Source organism: Python bivittatus, unplaced genomic scaffold, assembly GCF_059951505.1.
Source record: "Python bivittatus isolate LINGU-HERP-01145 unplaced genomic scaffold, Pbiv_v1 ctg000480_np1212, whole genome shotgun sequence".
NCBI classification, from domain to species: domain Eukaryota; kingdom Metazoa; phylum Chordata; class Lepidosauria; order Squamata; family Pythonidae; genus Python; species Python bivittatus.
In genome coordinates this window covers 32,520,435-32,540,491 of record NW_028277075.1, presented here as the reverse complement: position 1 = coordinate 32,540,491, position 20,057 = coordinate 32,520,435, and the positions used below count along the sequence as shown (strand labels likewise).

At 35.9% G+C, this 20,057-nt stretch overlaps 1 protein-coding gene across 2 annotated transcripts in view; it reads left to right on the top strand.

Moving 5' to 3' along the window:
- The window catches only part of DDB2 (damage specific DNA binding protein 2), an 83,676-nt gene that overhangs the window by 54,321 nt on the left and 9,298 nt on the right, over positions 1–20,057 (top strand). Inside the window, exons 1-6 of one of the 2 annotated variants that reach the window (XM_007431568.3) lie at positions 2,370–2,688; positions 4,465–4,648; positions 11,690–11,820; positions 14,038–14,229; positions 15,625–15,770; positions 19,131–19,230. In XM_007431568.3, coding sequence (XP_007431630.1) covers positions 4,477–4,648; positions 11,690–11,820; positions 14,038–14,229; positions 15,625–15,770; positions 19,131–19,230 — 741 coding nt within the window. In that variant the 5' untranslated portion in view covers positions 2,370–2,688; positions 4,465–4,476. Of the gene's footprint in view, positions 1–2,369; positions 2,689–4,464; positions 4,649–11,689; positions 11,821–14,037; positions 14,230–15,624; positions 15,771–19,130; positions 19,231–20,057 lie in introns of those variants that run through there. The other variant, XM_088145684.1, reaches the window with a different exon arrangement.

Genomic DNA, 20,057 nt, shown 5'->3' with positions numbered 1-20,057 from the left:
ACGGACATTGTTAACATCCTGCCAAGTTTTCATTTTCCCCACCTCTGCAGATAAAATATCTAAGAACCTGTTTTTTTATATAGAGAAAAGCCCGTATTTTCCACCCATGAAGATTCCTAGACTGGCTATATGTGAGTAATTTATAGTATCTCTGGAATCTAAAATATTGAAGACAGTAAATGCAAATAATATAAGCTATTATTTATGCACAATTTTCAAATTCTTTTCACATTCTTGATCATATCTGTCTATAAATTTATTAGAAGTGGGTGTTGAATTGAATTTATTTTAATTATCTGCAAGTTTTCAAGGCCTGTAATGAAGGCCTTGGGAAAAGGAACCTCTGGATACTAAGTTTGTACACTTTAGACTGTAAAGTATCGAAAAGGAGTAAACGTTCCCTCGAAGATTACATAATACAATATACATAGGAGTAATAATTACACTACAGTATAGGCCATTTGACTTCATGTATAAATGATATTTAGGCAGCCAAATTATAATTATGATATAGATTTTACTTATTACATCTAAGATTTTTAATTAGACATGTGCATTTTTAGTTGTACTGGTCTATGACTGTAATAAACTGATTGATTGATACAACATACATAAAAAAGAAAAATTCCTTCTTAACCTATTTGAAAGATTGTGGTGGATCTGTTGGCAAATCAGTCTAGTCATCTATTTTGAGAATATTTTTTATAACATGCCTAATAGATGCCTTTTCAATTTCTTCAAACTTTACATTTCCTTTGTACTTTGATTGGACTATTTCTGAGCTTAAAAGTTGTGTGCGCTAACCTTTATTTATAAAAACCATGGTTTGTTGTCTAGGTTAATAGGTTTAATCTATCAGTTATGGTTCACCAATCACATAGACTGAGTTCATCCAACACATTAAACCAAAACGAAGTAACCCATATTATAGCTTACTAGGATGTGTAAATGAGTTTGCACAAGATACTAATTCATGGTTAACTGAACAATTATTTGCTGAATTAACCCAATTGTCTGAATTCACACAACAAATTCAATCATAATTAACTTGTTACATTTTAACTAAGTAGGTTGGTGACTATAGCCACATTATCCTATTGGTACAAATAATTCAGGTATTGGACATTAGGTCTTACACATCCTAAACACTTAACTATGATCTCAGAATTAGGACATATTTTCCAGTACATAGCTAAACTGTCTTTTAGTAGATTAAATCCATACTCTTAAGTGGAATTAATACCATTGTTCTCCTTCATGTTTCTGACAATTTAAAAGCTGTAGTATTCACACATAGTATATTTTGGTTGGAAACTGAAGCCAATTTCTGTTTTGTAATTTATTAAAATATATAAATAATTAAAGCAGAAACAATGAATTGATTCATTTTGTTCATTTACCATTAAAATCAATCCTATTCTTACTGGCTTTAAGTGCTATATTGGAATTATTGTCTTCCTTTAAAGTGTATTGTTTTAGGTAAGGAATTTAACAGTCATCCACTTATCATGTTACTTGATTTTTCCTTTTCTAAAAAAATTGGGTACCCAGAGGATGGCACAGTTCTGATATGAGAGAAGGGTATAAAAACTCAGTTTGTGTGGAGCACGTGAAAATTTATCTTCACAGTCAAAATAATGGCATGATGTAGTTCTTAGAGAATTACATTTGAACATTTTCTACAGTATATAACATCTCCTGTGATACTAGAGTAGTTTGTAATGCAGAAGGTTTCTCCTCTTCTTGCTGACATTGGGTTTTGGGTTTTTTTTTTTGTCCTCCTCTGTATGTAGATCTTTTTAAATGGAGAAAATTCACCTAAAAATTCACAAGAGGCCTGGAATTGTCACATGACTGCTGGGTTTTAATTTACTACTACTGTATACTCTAAGGTAAAACTACAACTATGTCAGAATTACAGCCTACAAACAAACTCCCTGATGTATGGTTTTCTCCTTAGGAAAATCTTTTCCTTTCCATTCCTGTGCTTTCTATCATGTATTTAACCAAGGCTCCATAATACCATGAAAATGTATGATTGTACAACCAATCACGTATCACAGACTAGCCAGCCACGTTTTAACCTAGCAACTTGTGCGAAATAGTTTGTGTGGCTAGTTTGATTCAGTGTGTTATGTAAATCACGGTTAAATTAGCCACCATGGTTAAGCGTGTCACCCAGATGTGGCCCCAACCTAAGGGTGAGAGAATTGCTACTATGTAGTAGAAAATACACCAATATTCTGAACGTGCTTAGGGAATGGCCAATTATTCTTCTCCTTCTATGGTCAAAACAACTGTTTGGACTGTGGTCTGAGCTCCAGTTCAAGGTAATTCCGCTGGGGAGTCGCGCGACGCCTCGTGGCATCTCCCGTCGCCTTTGCCTGCCCTGCCTCGCGCAGCTGGGTCTTCGCAGCGCCCTTGGTCGGCGAGCGGAAAGAGCAAGCCCGTGGCGGAGGAGTCCCGTCGCTCTGTTCCTAGGCCTTGCCGGAACCCAACGGGTTTCCCGCGTAAACCGCTTCTCTGTTTTCGTGCTCGCTCCTCCTCCTCCGGGCCAGGTTATGAAACTATCGAGGAGAAGTTTTTTTTTCGCGGCTTTCGTTAGACAAGTTCCCGAGTGGCGTTGCTTATCCGGCAAGCCTCTGCATCGTTACAGGGGAACGTGCAACTTAGGTCCCGGGAGTCCAGGTGAGGGGTACCCCCCCCCCGGCTTGGTTGCTTTTTTCTTTCTCACCCCTCAGCCTGTCTCAGACCCTCGTGCCTTGGAGAGAGAGCTTTGCTTGGGCCCGTCATCTTTGCTTTGCAGCTGGGAGTCCTGCTAATGCTGATGACCTGCTTGCTTCCAAGTCCACTTTCCATCTGAATGGACTTTGCGATTCTGAGTAGTCAGCCCTTGAGTAGGTAGAAGAGGGAGGCTTCGGGTGTCTGCATTAGTCTTGAGTAGGAGAGATGAGGTGTTCCAGTGGATTCTGATACTTGCTCGATGCTGTTGGCAAAACATGCCTTTATTTGTCTGTGTGTGAATGTGTGTGTGTGTGCTTGAGAAAGAGACTGTGATTTTAGCCTCACAAAACTCGTATGAGGCAGGTTAGCTGAGCAGTACTGTAGTGAACTTGTCCTAAACTCAGGCAGCAACATAGTCTAGATGTCTAGCATTCAAACTCAATTCCTTAGCGGTATAGCATCTGGTTCTTGCATATAAGATAGGTACTAGCATTTATGAGGATGTATAAATATTCTGTGCTAAAAACAAACTATATTATCACTAGAATTCTTTTTCTCTTAAGAAAATATTATATGGGAGAAGAGGAGGTAATCTAATTTATCAGTTCAGCTTATGATTGCTTTCTGAACCTTTTTTAATTCCAGCAGAACTTTGTTTTGTTGATGATGAGTCTGATATGGAAATGAAATATAAAAACCACTTAGCGTGATGATTACTGACTACTCATAAAACTTAGGATGTAATTAGGAGCATTTCTGTGACAAACCTAAATTACACATGTTAATATGTTCCTGCTTTGTATGTACATGTAGCTTTTTCTGATCCAGTGCCCACCAGATTGTCTGTACTGGACCACAACTCTCATAATTCTTAACATTAAACCTTGTATATATTATATTGGCTGTGGTTGATAGGTTTTGTAATCTTGGGCATCTAGAGTTTACTGGGTTGAGGAAGCCTGATCTATTTTCTGGACTGAACTGAGACACAGGATGAAGAGGGGACAATCCAGTCATGTACTATGAGAAAGGGAGAAGTTATATGCTGAGGAGAATACAGAACTCTTTACTTGTGTACATCTGAATCTGGGCTAGGATAATTAGATGCCACATGTTTAAATTTTACTAGATTGTCAGGGCAGAACTATGCTTTATAGTGATTGTTTGCTTTTCAATCTTTTAAGAAAAAACAGTACAAGTGATAAGTAAAGGCTAAGATGGTAAAGCTGGAAATTAGGTGGAAATAAGCCCCGTTAAAGACAGTGGGGCATACTTTTGAGTAAAAATTGCATTTGTTTTCTCCTTTAGATTGAATTAATTTTGTAATTCAGAGTAATAAGACTGAAGCAAATGTCATATCTGTTACTTACTCCATTTTAATATATGGAAAGCAGCACCATAATTAGATGAGGAATTTAATGAAAACTTGTACAGTTTTCCCTCTAGTATAGAACTAGAAAAAACTGGAGATAAGCTACAAATAAGAGGCTTTCCATGAAGTACCTTAAGATACAAATGACTGCCACCAAGTTGAGACTAAATTGGCATGGGTCTGGCCAGGGCCTGAATACGAGACATGTTGGAAAGCCACATAAGTAGCCTTGAGTTCCAGGATGGAAGAAACATTGGGTATAAATGTAATAAAGAGTTTGAATGAGAATTTGTAGTAACAGAGAAGCTTGATTTTAAAAAAAATGCTCTGTTTCATTTCCTCCCTCCTCCCAATACATTTTTTTTCAGTTGTTAAACAAAATGGGTTCTAGGAACCAGTCAAAGGACAAGCATCTGAATCCACATGAGTGTCAATCAGAAAAAGAGGCAAAATCATCTGGGAAAAGGAAGCGAGACTATGGAGAACTGGATAATGAGCTACAAGCAAAGAAACTACTTGTGAGGAAAAAAAACAAACAACTGCAAAAAATGGGTAATCAGTGCCATAGCATTTTTCTTCATATAAGGGGCTGCAAAAATGTTTGGTCATGTAAATGATTTAGTAATTTGGGCAAACTGAAATTCATCACATTGAGTTAAGCATCTTACAGATTGCTGAGTTGCTGCTCTGTACAGAGGGACTTGCTGCTTCTAATTAATTTGCTTGGGAGGTGTATTTATTTTATTTATAGCATTTTTATTCCACTTCTTACAAATTCTGGAACTAGTTCTTCAAATAGTACTTCTAGTTTCATTGAAAACAATTCAAGTAGCTGATGAAATGATGACTTTTGGGAGAGCTAGAGGTAGTGGTTTTTCAGAGAAGATGGTATAATCCTATTTTCTCCTCTTTGGGTCTTTCTTTATTGATAGAAACATGATTTAGTAACATTTTTTTTCCTACCATGTCCACACATTCATCTTATCCCCAGCTATTGGGTCAGACAATCATAACTCCTTAGTTATACTACCATTAAAGTATCGTTTTCCCCCTTAAGCTTGCAGCATTTGGAGGCAGCCTCAAGATATGTAAAATCTTTTCAGCACTGTCAAGTTAAAAGTGAAGTTAGTGATTGATAATGTCTAGGCGTTTTCCTTCCTCCCTGTCCCCTGGTTAGGCTCATCTGATGTCATTCTGCTGTTGTCTCCCTGAAGAAATGGAGCAACACTGTGATGGGATTTTTTCCTCAGAATTTCATAATAGCAGACTGCTCACAGGAGTAGAAGTGCTTTAATTCTGACTTTACTGGTGTAGCTCAAGCCTGAAGTAGTGAAACAGTAGAGTGATGAAACCACCCTTCCCGAAATAGCCTCCTGAACAGAACATAGGGGAATTTGGGAGTCACCATTTGTTGCCTATATAAAAAAGACGAAGGAAGGAAAGAGAAATCTTAAATAAAAGTGCTGCTTGTGGCTTAGGTCCCTTTGTGACTCCAACTTGTTATTTTCAAATTTGGGTGTAGGAGGAGCACAGGAAGGAGCCTAGATGATGAAAGACAGAATCTTACAGCCAGTTTTTCCCTTTACATTCCTGCTGCAGCAGTTTGACTGGCAGATTATTCTTTCCCTTACCTGGTGAGATGCAGAAGAGGGAGGACCACAAAACCAGAGAAATCAACTAATTACTTTGCACATGCAAAATCAGGATAGCTTCTTTGTCAGTGAGTCAGAACAGATGAAATAGAGGCAGGATAGGGTTGGGTAATGGGGCAGCAAATTTCATGCCAGTATACTTTTCTGCTGATTCAAGTGTAGGTGGCACTAACTTAGCAGCAGGGAAAGGCCCTCCCTCTGCTGTTACAGCCTTGCTGGTTAGGTGATTTTATTTAATGACCTCTATTTATCTTGTCTACATTATGTATAGTTGTTAAAACACAAAATGATTTAACTATTTACATAACACATTGAATCACAAACTAGCTAACTAACTTATTTTAGCTTAGCCTGTTCTGCAACTCCAGCTTGTGTGGTTAGTTTATGGCTCAGTATATTGTGCCAATCCAGAAAATTGGGTTAATGGAGTAAGTGAATTGCAGACCTATCCTTTATGTGCTCCTCTTTCAATGCTTTGTTTGCTTACCTTAATGTTGGCATCATCTGTCATCTAAATCCAAACAGAAGTGTTAGCATCCGTAAGTTACCTTATGGCCTTCTGACAAAGAGACTACAAAAGTGTGTGTGGTGGAGAATATCCCAGCTGTAGCATCTTCGCTGGTCCCAACAGATTTTCATCATCTGCAACAATGATTGATTGATTATGTAGCTCTACTTGTACATGTAGAATTATGTAGCGAATCCTTGCTCTACTTCAGATGCAAAACCGTGCATCCATCCTTGTTCTACTTGACCTCTCTGCTTTTGATACCATAAACTTTGATACCCTTCTGGATTGGCTCAGAGGACTGGGGGTGGGCGGCACAGTGTTGTGCTGGTTCGCCTCCTTTCTCTGGAGTCTGTGCCAGTTAGTGGTGATTGGGGTGGGAGAGATCCTGCCCTCAGCCCCTATTCTGTGGCATGCCGCAGGGTTTGGTGCTCTCTCCGCTTCTATTCAACATCTACATGAGGCTGCTGAGTGAGTTCATCTGTTGCCATGGGGTGAGGTATCATCAGTATGCTGATGATATCCAATTATACATCTCTGCCCAGGCAAATTACATGATGCTGTGGACGACTTATCTCAGTGCCTGGAGACTGTGAAGGTCTGGATGGGGAACAACAGGCTTCAGCTGAACCCTGGCAGCACTAAGTGGCTTTGGGTTTTGGGTCCTGCTGGTTCTAGGACTATACCATCTTGGTGCTGGATGGGGTTGCACTGCCCCAAACAGACCTGGTGCACAAGTTGGGGTTCCTCCTGGATTAATGACTCCTGGTTGAAGAGCAGGTGGCAGTTGTGGCTAGGAGGGCTTTTGCACAGCTTCTTGTTATGCGCCAGTTGGACCCATTCCTAAATCAGGAGGCTCTGCTCATGGTGACTCATGCCCTAGTCGCCTCCCAATTGGACTGCTCTACTTGCTCTACATGGGACTGCCCTTGAGGAGTATCTGGAAGCTTCAGCTGGTAGAGAGTGCAGCGGTGTGGGCAGTTATGTGTGCCTCTAGAATGGCATACGTTACACCTCTGCTCCACGAGCTACATTGGTTGCTGGTTTGCTTCTGGGTCTAATTCAAGGTGCTGATTTTGACCTTTAAAGCCCTTCGTGGCATGAGGCTGGGTTATTTGAGGGAGCACCTCTCCCACTTACATCTACCCATCCTATCAGATGTCAGCAGAAGAGGTATGCTACAGGTCCTGTCTGCTAGGCAGCTAAACTTGATGGGACCCAGGAGGTGGGCCTTTTCTTATGGACCCTTATGGAACATCCTTCTCCCCCCCCACCCCCCGAAGTGAGGATGTTTCCATCCCTGTTGATTTTACAGAAGTCTCTCAAAACCTGGTTATGCCATCTGGCCTGGGGGCCCCAGGGGACTGGCGAGGTACTGAGGTGGCTCTATTGTTGACATCTGCTGCCCTCTCTTAGCCTTTCATTGTGGTTTTTAATTTTTTTCTGGATAATAATTGTTTTTAATATATTGTATTTGATAGCTTTATTGTACACTGCCCAGAGTCACTTTTTTGTGAGATGGGCAGCCATATAAATTTGATGAATAATAAATAAATAAAAATGTCTAGTGATTAAATATAAAAAGTAGAGCTAACTATGAAAAACAAACTAAAGTTAAACCTCTACAGCTGAATTGCTCAGCAAAATTCTCTCTGGACAACAGTCTCTTAGGCTTTTCCATGAAGTGTCAGCAGGTTTGTTTGTTAAAATCAGACTGCTAGAAACTCCATGCATTTTATGTAAACTATAGAACAAAACTGGACTATTCTGTTCCAGAAGGAAATTAAAGTGCAGTGGTGATGTATCATGTTTTTATGCTTTTGGGTTTTTCAATATATATTTTTTTCACCTTTGTCAGAAGTTGATCTCTAATTTAGCACTGCAGCTTGATGACTGTGCTTACATTTTCCTGTATCTGAGGAGTCTTCCAGATGAAACTCTTCTAGGGTAAACTGGTCATTGTTCTGCTATAAATTACAAGTGATTGCAGTTGATGTTTCACACAATCAGGATATATACTTGCACTAGTGAATGTGACATAGCTGAATGAGTAAGTGGATAGAAAAGATCCAATTCACCTTCACAAACAAATAATAGTTTTTTTGTTTGCATGCTTTAATAATGTTAAACAGGAATCCTGGCTTGAAAATCTTACTAAAAAGAGCTTGTTACTGTACTACATCAAATTGGATGAAGATATTTAGTGGGGTACCACAAGGTTCAGTCCTGGATCCTCTGCTTTTCAATATTTTTATTAATGATCTGGATGAAGAGCTGGAACAAATGCTTATCAGGTTTGCAGATGACTGAAAATTAGGATAACTTGTACCTCCGAAGACAGAAACAAAAGTCAAAATTATGTTGATGTGTTAAAAAAAATTGGCTGAAAGTAGCAATGATATTTAACAGAAATAAAAGCAGATTTCTTAATTTATGAAACAAATGTCCAAATATTCATAGACTGGGGAGAATCTGACTTGGTAATGCTACTTGTAAAAAAGTTATTGGAATGTGAACTGAATGTAAGCCAGCAGCATGATATGGCTGAAAAAAAGACAAATGCATTACAATTCTCAGTTCACTGGAGGTAATTATTCCACATTACTCTGCTTTGCTCAGACCATCTTAAATATTGTGTCCAATTTTGGGCACCAGCTTTAAGAACCATTCAGAAATATTGGAACACATTCAGAGAGGGGCAATGAGGATGTTCATGGATTATAAATTTAAGTACTGTAAAGAGAGATTGAAGGAGATGGGTATATATAGCCTCTGGAAAAGATGACTATGTGGGGATATAGTAAACTCTGAAGAAATGTGAAAGAATTTCACACAAAAAGCCAAGATCTGTTCTTTATCATACCAGACTGCAGGACATAGAATAGTGGATTTCAGTTACAGGGAGGTAAATTTTGATTGAATGTTAGGAAAATGTTTGTAAACTGCCTGGAGTCTTGGCAGCAGGTTGAATAGAAATATGTATAATAAAAATTAAATAAAATATACTGTTTGACAGTGGAATCGGGTACCCAGAAAAATAGTGATCTCCCCTTCACTGGATGAGTTCAAACAGATGCTATCTGCTGGGATTATTTTAATCTGAATTCTGGTGCTGAGCAAGGGATTGGATTTAATGGCCTATTCTTCTATTCTTCTATAATTCCATTCTTTAAGCTCATTCAGATAAAATGCCATATTGATATGGCATAGGTAAGAGAGGAACTGTGTGGTTCTGAAATGTGTTGGCTTTTTTGGGGGGGGGTGGGGGGGGAGAGAGAGGAAAGGAAAAGGCATGGTGGGATCTGGAGAGTAAATGAAAACTGCACTTCCTAGTTAAGTATAGTGCTTTGTGCAGTTGGGGTATGTCCCTTGCTATTTTAAAATAAAGAGGAAGTTACTGACATTGTGAAGATACGGGAGCAATTATGAGGTAAATAATAGTATTCGGTAAGCACCAATATAATTTTCCATTAATTTATTAGAACTATAGAAGTTATTTTTAAAACGTGGTTTTGAAAAATACTTAAAGAATCAGATCAGGAAAAGAAGAATTAGAATTAGAATAAATGAAAGGTGGGAAAGATATAGTAAAGATTTACAAAATATAAAAATTACATATGAATTTATAAAATATTAACAGAAAAAGGAAAAACATCACAATATTCTTGTATGTCATATTAGATTGGAACAGATATAAAAATAATATGAAAGTCTAGTACTTGAAAACTGATACTAGAAACAGATCAAAGACTGACAAAACCAGCCAAAATAATAAGACTTAATAAGAATTTCTAACTGATCTGAAGCAATCCGTCCTTAGCTTTGTGGCCAGTCAGACAGAATCTACAGTTTTAAAACTGTACGTTGAAAGAAATCCAAACTTCAGGTATGGCAGAAGACTACTAGGCAGAAGTATAGATCATAAACATTTCTAAATTAAATTAGAGTTAGTATAAACCTGTTTTTTTAGATATGGACTTATTTTAGATATTGATGCAAACCCCCAAGACTTAATCTGCCAGACCTCTAATGAAGGAATTGAGTGTAATTTCCAGTAAAAAGTGTAGAGTATCTTAGCAGTGGTTATCATATATAAAGCCAACTCACTATACTTTGTGTATATGTAAGGTTTTATGATACTTAGCAGAAAAACAACTGATAGAAAAGGAAAGTCATTATTTAAAATTTGTTTGATCCTATGGTGAAACATCTTCCAAAATTGCTGAGCTATATAATGTTGCCACTGGATAATAGAAGAATGATCTAATTTGATTGTAGCATTTCTAGCACTTTTTAAAATATGAATTATCTATTTTTGCAACTAAACCACTAGAGTAATATACCAACAAAAAAGCATATATAACTTTTCTGTGGGTATAATATTCACAGTAAGTTTAATATTTACCTTCCGTTGATATTCCCATTGTTGCATATCAAGTGTCCTGTTTAATTTCTGCATCCATTTTTCATTAAACTTTCAATGTTGACCAAGCCTGTCCAAGAATTTTTTCCAAAGGGAAATATAACGTGACAGTTTCTGATTAACAGAATATATACTTTTCTGAAAAACTGCTAAGTCATACATCTCTGAATTCCAGTCCTTCATATCTGAAATTATAGTGTTTTCCCATTTCCTAAGGATTATTCTTTTTTGCTGTTGTTAGAGCATGACAACACCATCTTTGTTCTGAACATATAAATTCCACCTAGTTGGTATATAATTCAATACAATATGCGTACTTTTAAAAACCAGAGTTTTCTCAGTAATTCTGTCAACATATTGTATAACATTACTCCCAAGGGGGTATAAGGAAGAACATGACCTAATGGGCTCAATAACTCCACTATCCCAAGTCCAAAATTCCTCAGTTGCCTCAGTTTGCCTTTTCTGTAGAGTGGAGTCAAAAATGAATTGTTAGCTGAATGTTGCATATAGCAATATGTTGACAGAATTATTGAGAAAACTCTGGTTTTTAAAAGTATGCATATTGTATTGAATTATATACCAACTAGGTGGAATTTACTTTTTACTTATTTATTATTAAATTTGTATGCCTCCCCCAACAGGCGACTCTTATTATTCTCTTAACATTCTCTTAATTTTTTTTTCTGCCATTGCAACCTTAGAAGAATTGCTTATATCTTACCCTGTGCATTCTTAAAGTATTAAATACTTGCTTTTTACTAGATCTTTATATGGTCTACTAGCCATTTTAGATTTTTGCATTAGCATCTCTGATGAAGCTTTATACCTTTATATCTACTAATTCATTAAATAATCATTTTTCTTCTAGTTCCGTCTTCCTCCCCAGTTGTTTTGAATTTAGATCTGGTTGGTAGACCTTAATGTGTAAGTAAAAAAAAAAGAAAAAAAGTCTCCCTATCCTAAGTAAGCATATAATCAGATACGTCCATTTTTGTTGTTGGGGACAGGACGAGCTTGCTTTGGCTCCATGATTCGAAATGCAAGAGTGGTCTTCCATCCATGGGAAATGCAAAAGAATATTGTTCACTATGTTTATCAAAATATGGTGGGTGGCACAATTGGAGCACAGCTCAAGAAGGTAAGAGTTATAAAATTCAAAAATACTGAGAGTTAATTTCATTATAATTAGTATATTTTGTCCTGAGGAATCTCTTACCAAAGATGATATTTTACTTTGTTGGAAGATTTTCAAACAAGAAACCAATAATTTTTCAGTTTTTTTCTCCCTGTTTCAGGAGTTAGTATTTCATTTGTTTTAAAAATATTCTGTGTACAAAGCGTATGACTGGTCCAATTGCAACTTAGTAAATCTAAAAAGATAATATGTTTCCTTACTCTATTTTAGGACATATACTTTCATTGTTTCTTCAACTTCTGATTTAAGTTTTGTATGTTGTAAATGGATCTTTTTCTGCCAGGAGGCAATAGACTGTTATCTTACTATGAATAATAAATGCTTTAAATATATCCTGAATTATTCCCAAATTAACTGAACTTCTATTTTTTGGGGGGGGGAAATCTATATATTTATTTTGTTCCATCAATTATGAATTTTTACAGTAGAACAGTATTAAAATATTAACTCTGCTAGTTGAGATGTTTTTTATCCAAATTCAGAGACATTAATATGGGTATATAATTAGAAATTGAACAATTAACTGTTGAACCTGATATTGAAAAATTATCTGATCTTACTCATTTGTCATGTGGATTAGATAAAGAACTACATATACCCTTGCCTGTCTGATTTAAGTAGTCTTCACCATGTCCACTGAATTGAATTCCTGGATGGTGTATAAAGGATACTGTAACTTGGGATTCATATTTTATTCCAATCTAATAATGGACCCAGAATTAAATAGATCACAGTTAGGTCATTAGCCTGAAATCCAAGATTAGCCAATCCAAAATTAGCAACTGTGTAAAATATTCAGGTTTATCTTTGGTTAAATCCTAAACATATATTTATACACTCCAATGATCTTTATATTTGATGGCCAAATTATACAATCACAGATCTCTTGTTCAACTATAAAATTAAAAACTTTCGCTAAAATTGCTACTTCCTTGGCAGATTTTGAATTTCCAGTTATTTAATTGGCTTAATCCCTTTCTTTGCTAAAAAGTTTTTCCTCATTCAGAACAGTATGTATTACATGTAAAAAAGAATCCATCCTCATCAATTTCAGTGTATTAAAAAACTACTTACTTTTAAGTATGCTTCTCGGCCCTTTAATGTTCCATGATTCAAATGTATTTGTTTTAAAAAACAAAAAAATGTATGCATAGTGATGACCGGACTAGCTCCCAGGTCTGAATTGCAAATGACCAATAACCAACATTTTAAAAAATTAACCTTCTTAAACATAGTATAATGCATTATTACTGAAAAAACTTCTTGCCGATAGATAATTTATTAAAAACATAATAATTTGAATCAAGAGTAAAAAGAAGAGGAACCAAATGTATCTAATAAATATTACAGCATTAAGACTATTTGCAAAACAAAGTAGCTGACTACTAAAAATAATGATTAATTAAAGTAAAAATTAACATAAAATTAAAATAAAAACATATTAAGTCTTTTGGATATTGGGAAAGCCAGTGGAGACATGCCAAGAATTCATACTCTGTGTAATTGATTGGCCCATCAACTCTCCAAATCAGTTAATGGTTTCTGAGTGGACTGGTGTGATTGATACGTCTACATCTGCATGGGTAGCCATCTATTGTTTGAAATAATTAATAGCCATTTCTGAATCATAAAATTTCATCATGCCCATCCAATATGACAGATTGTAGGATATATAAGATTGTGAAGACTAGTATCTAGGTGACACACAATAGACTGCTCAGTAGATTCAGCCATGTCTGAAATAAGTCCAAGCAAAATGTTATATCATCTCTTAAAATCTCTTCTGCTATAGGTATGAGATTTTTTTCCTGCTTTTTTGACCTTGGATATGATCCAGGGCATCTTGGCAGCCACCAGATACATAGTTATAGTTGTGCTTAAAAGTTTGTGAATCCCTTTGAACTTTCAATATTTCTGCATAAATATGAGCTAAAACATGATCTGTTTTCCACTAAAACTAGATAAAGAGAACCCAATTAAACAAGCGAGTCAAAAACATTATACTTGTTCATTTATTTATTGAGGAAAATGATCCAAAGATAAAATTAGGCAATTATACAGTTGTTCCTCTCAGCTGTACATACGTGTAAAAGGCTAGTACAGAGTGTGTGTGCATGCATGTGGGGCATGGATCCCACTTTCTTATTGTCTTTGCAACAGTGTCTCCAGGTGCCCTTTGTTCGTTCTCTCTACTTGTACCGTCTGTTCCGAACAGCAAGTCCCTTTGACAGAAGAATTACAGCTTTGGAATGGCATCCCATGCACCCCAGCACAGTTGCTGTGGGCTCCAAAGGAGGAGACATCATCCTGTGGAATTATGAAGTGCTCAATAAAACATGTTTCATTAAAGGGGTAAGTTGAAGCAGTAAGTATTGTTTGGTAATAGCATACAGATGAGAGCCATGGGTTATAATTAAATTGTTTTTGAGGAATCAGTGCCGTTCATCTGCTTGCTTTGAAAGAATGGAAACGAGGTCGGAGGGATATTTCAAAATTGGATAATTATTATTTTAAAATGGAAAATCTGTAATCTTTTTGGATCTAACTTTCATGCTCCATCCTTTGAAGTACACTGAACTAAGCAAGAGATTGAACTCAGTGGCCTAAATGGTCTCTTCCTACTCAGTTCTCTGAGTGAGACATCCTGTAAATGCAGTGAGATGTCATTTGTTTGGAACAATGTTGCTCCAGTATGAAGCCTCGTATCAACTGTGGTACTCTATAGACTGAAGATTGTTGTGGTTGTAGTTCTGTATTATATTGTGATGTCTGTTTATTGGATCAAAGAGGAAGAAAACTTTTTAAAGAGGTCTTGGATCCTTTACATTAGCTTCTGCCTATATTGTTTAGAAATATATTTGCATGTGAAGAGAACAGCATTACAGTCTTTGCAAAATGAAGTAGCTGACTACTAAAAATAATGATGAATTAAAGTAAAAATTAACATAAAATTAAAATAAAAACATATTAAAAAGCCTTTTGGATATTGGGAAAGCCAGTGGAGACATGCCAAGAATTCATACTCTGTGTAATTGATTGGCCCATCAATACTTGAAAAAATTGGTATAAAATATTAAAACTGAACTTAAGAGCATAAGACTGATATTCCAGTTTCATTCTTCTCAAACAAGTAAGGGAGGATAATCAAATAAAAATTGAACTTCTCATGTTCCCAGCCTGTTATTGCTCCTGAAGAAGCCTCATCTCCATCTTATTTTTTATCCTCCAAGTTCTCTAACTCCTCTGGCTCACTTCATTTATCATATCTTCTCTTCATTCATTTTCTTTACCACTTACTATAGCCTTTTTCTTTTGTTATGCATAAAGCTCATTCATATGCACCAAACTGTTTTGTTTTCCCAAATTACAGCTAAAATTGACAGTACCCCTTGAAGTCTCATTCAGCTCATAGTTTTCAAGAAACTGAACAAAAATCAGCACTCAGTATGATATAGTGATTCTGAGAGGAAGCTGGGCTATTGCCATCATGCAGATTATGTCATAGAGCTAGCAATTACCATTTTCCCCAGTACCAGTTGCTTAATATGTGTAGTATTGGCCAGAGGAGCTAAAAATCCTTCCCACATGGGGCTCTTTGCTTTGGCATGGCCACTGTCTGGTAAATATGAATGCTATCTTTTGGGAAATGTAGTTATATAATACTACTGACATCGATCAGTAAGAGAGATTTTTCTCCTTCCTGATTTCTGAGTGGCTTTGTGTTTTATTCATTTCCTGTAACTATAGATGGGAGCTGGAGGGGCCATCACAGGAATGAAGTTTAATCCTTTTAATCCGAGTGAGCTGTACACATCATCAATTGCTGGAACTACTGCCTTGCAAGATTTTAATGGCAATACAATCCGGGTCATCACCAGTACCAATGATTGGGAGTAAGATGCAATCTATTTCTTTCAGATTCTTTATTAGAAGGCAGCATAACCATAAGAAATAGTTAAGATTGGAATATTTTTCATTATTCCACTCAACATTTGGATGACTTATATTCCTGAGTCACTAGAAAGTACTCATCTTTCTAGTTCAGAAAGTAGCCTTTAAGGACTTAGGTAAAAATAAGGATGAAACAAACAAATTACTGAGTAAAACAATTTGAAGGACCCAGTAGTATAAAATCAGTATAAAATAACAAAATGAAAACTGACCAACAGACTGGACTAAGAGATTTCCCTAAAATATTATAGTGCGAAATCTTTTTTCTTGGTAGTTTGAATGAAAAAGCTAGTGCAGCTGAAAAATACTGTACTTCATGGGAAATAGACTACTTTGACCCTAAAAGCACAAAATACTGCATTTTCTATAGCTATTTAATGCTGCTACTGTTGAAAAATAGAGGTCTTTAATACTCTGTTTTGGGATTCTTCTAGTCCTGTATTCTAAATGGTCCCTAATAGTGGGATAAAGAGTGACAGTGAGATACTAAGTAACACTAGGAGTGTCCAAAATGTTTCCAGTGGTCTGAATTTGGAACAAAATGTTCTGTGTTCTGGGATTTTATTCTGAATTCAGGATTACTCAGAATGCTTCATTCCACATCGTTTTCAGTATTCTACAGTTGGCTTGATTTACTAGACTTGGAGAGAGAATTAAAACAGGAGTGACAAGAGGAGTTGTTATTATTGGCTGGAGCTACTTTTGAAGGAGCAGGGAGGACGTGGATGATAATTTAGTATATATTTCAAAGAATAAGAACCCACTTTCAATATAAAAAGAGCACTGCTATCTAGTAGCTAAGTTTACTATTTTTATATTGCTATGTGGAGGTTAGGGTTCATGATTTGTATAATGTTGCTGTCCTATGTGTTCTCTGTGTGTTGTCTTTCATAGACAAATATTAAAAGTGAGCACTGTATACATGCTTTACAGATAGTGTTGCTGTGTTTTTGAGGTTGCCAGATAACAAAAGCTTGCTTTAGTTGTAGGAAGACCAAACACAAAAATTATGCATGATAGAAGCATATGCATTAGAAAGAAGCTTCAATCAAATAGCCAGAAGAATGTATTTTTGCTGTTGTTACACTGTTTATGGGTTTCATTGAAGTAAATCTATTGTTATTTTTTGCTAGACTCAGTTCTGTCACTTTTTGTGCTAGGGAAGTCTACATAAATTATTCTTAGCTGTTGCTTTTGTTGTTTGCTATGAGAATTTTAAAAATAGGGTTTTTTTTATCCATTATCTTGACCAGTTCTTCTGTAGATTGTTGGTAAATTAACATGTAGCATGGACTACCACCCCACCTACTTTCCCACCTGTGGTGAAAAGCAAGGAAGTAAGTGCCTTGTTTCAAGTTTCTGTTGTTTCCAGTGTCAGACATTTGAAACATCATGAGTTTTGTTCCATCAGAAGAGATGCTGTTGGTTCTGATGGAATATTTTGAATGGGACTGTTGGGTTATAATCTCAAAACTTAATATAAAATGTTATGGACTTTTTAAAAGTCCTAGTAAGTACTACAGTGGTTCTGCAGAAAAAAGCTAATTAGTGGGCTGCACCATGGTCTCATTTTTTAAAATTATTAAACAGTTTTCAAGATAATACTGGACAGCTTTCCAGCATTTGTTGAACTTACTTTGTAAAGTAAGTATAATGCATTTAAGCATATAAGGAATAAATTAGCCAGGACTGATGAGGTACTGAATTAAACTCAGAATTAATTAGGCCACTACCATCTAGATGAATTTATTTAGTCCAGAAATTACAGCTCAAACTCCAGGGCCAGAGGTTGCCCTCCAATCCCTTGTCCCCCCCCTAGAACCTATTCAAAAGTTGAGTTTAGCTGTAATTTTCATCCTGGCCCACTCTCTTCTTCGTTCCATTTTTTGAAGTGTGGACGCAGCATACCATTTAAAAGCTAAGAGTAGTCCTTGGTCTGGAAATGATATCCACTCTTGATACAGTGTCTGTATGAAATCATAGTACTAGCTACCTGTTCCCATTCTTCTATAGTAATATAGCTGTTTTCATCTCCTATTCTCATCCGGGTTCTAGAATGACTCAGGAGACCCTATTGGAAGCATGAGATTTAACCTATTTGATTTGGAAAACAGTATGGCATCAGGAGATGGCACTCTTAGTCTACAGCATCTTGAGGCACAAGCAGCCTGTGGCCTCTGATACATCAATCTGTAGCCATGAATTCCATGTTTGGGTGAGGAGGGAAGAGAGAATTGCTATACTTTTCATTAAGCTTGCTTTAACTTTTTTTTTGTAGGTACTGTATGAGGACAGTGTCTTAGAATTTGCTTAGGCTATTTTCTGAGCATACAGGATGAAGTAACATGTTTCTCGCTTCAGGCCAAGTAATCAGTCATTTGAATCTAAGTGTTGCTTTTTATTTTGGCAGATGAAATAGTAAAGTATGTTGTGCGCATGAGTACTTGAGCAATCTGCAGGAGAAGAAAGCATTAAAAATCCTAGAAATCCCTCTTTGGGTACAAATGTTCTGATTTATAGGGAAGATGTAAGGAAACAAAAAAACCAGTAGTAACTTTGCAAGCTGCTGTGCTACAATTTTGGTGGTATCATGGTAGAAGAATTAATGAACTATTTTTTGAAGTTTTACCTTTTCACTGTCTGTTGCCTTGTGAATTAATATAACTGTCTATTAGGGCCAATTCACGCTGTATAATAGAACAAACATTTTGGTTATATATCTCAAAATAAATATTTGAAGAGAAAATACATGGATATATATGTCGGACCTCATGTTTCAGAGCTGCATGGAATGTTAAATTTGGATTTTTTTCAAGTATTTTAAATAATCAGTGATGAAAAACTAGCATCAATTTCATTTGCAACATAAGTTGTGATTTGTTTGAAGATGTTAAATTAATTTGGGTTGTTTTGTTTCATAAATTTGAATCTCATCTATCTCTTTTATAGATTATTCGTTTCATTTCAAATTTAAACCAACATTTAATATGTTGTACATGCTTTAAGCATGAGTTTAATTTTTTCAAGTGATGTCTGTAGAGACATACACCAGGGCCTTTGACTTTTATTACATGATTCTTGCATTTTCTTTGAACTGTATAACTTTTGATTTGTATGTTTTTTGTTATCAACACTTCTTGGTAAATAACTCCAAACCAATCCTGTATTAAAATAAGGTCCCTCAGACTCAGTTCAGTTGTGACTCTGTCAGTAATTTAAATGCTGGAATAGTTGTTGCTTCTTTTGTCTTCTATGGTTACATTTGTATTTGTTATAGAATATAACCATTCTTTCTTTTTTAGTTTCTGGTATTGCAGCGTTGATGTATCTGCAACTCGTCGGACTGTAGTGACAGGAGATAATGTAGGGAATGTGATTCTGTTTAGTACTGAAGGTGAACAGGTTTGTGTATCTTCTCTTTTCCTTAACAAAATAAACTTTAGTATTTTAGAACTACTTAATTTGTTTCAGTATTTTTTATATTTGCCTAATAATCTTGCATTGAACATTGATGGTATATCTTCCTAAAGAGTGTTTTAAGGAATACCATATGGTATTGCATCAGGCTGCAAGGTGCAGTCCATTCTATTCTGGCATCTCATAAACAGTCTATGTTTCTCTTCTGCTGGACAATCCTTTATTGTGATAAATGACACAATTTCTTCCCATGCTTGTGTTACTCAATCTGGATGACAGACAGGTAGTGAGAGGCCCTGTTTATGTGTGCTAGTGGACAGGTATAAAATAAATAGATGAATGAATGAACAGAGAGAAAAAATGGCCCCATCTACTCTTGGCTTTGGTCATATCCACTTTTGGCAGTAGGTAGTGCTTAAATCACTTTACCATTAGGAATCTGATTCTTTTTTAAAAATAATTTTATTAAAGATTATAATTGCAATGGTAAAAACCAATACAAAAAGAAAGAAGAGTAGAAAGAAAGAATAAGAAGTGCAAAGGAAAAGAAAAATGTAAAGAATAGAAAGAGAAGAAAAAAGAAAGAATATAATAAAAAGAAAAGAAATATATAAAGAAGTGACTTCCAACCTTCATCACAAGTATAAATAATTTTAGTAACTTTTCACCTCCTCTTAATTTACAGCCAATGATCTCTTCATCCCATGTCCCATCTCTTATCTATAAACAAATTGATAAAGCATCGTCATTTCAGCCCTAGTGTCAGCAAAAGTACATTCATGGTTGCCAGAAATAACATATCTATTTTAACC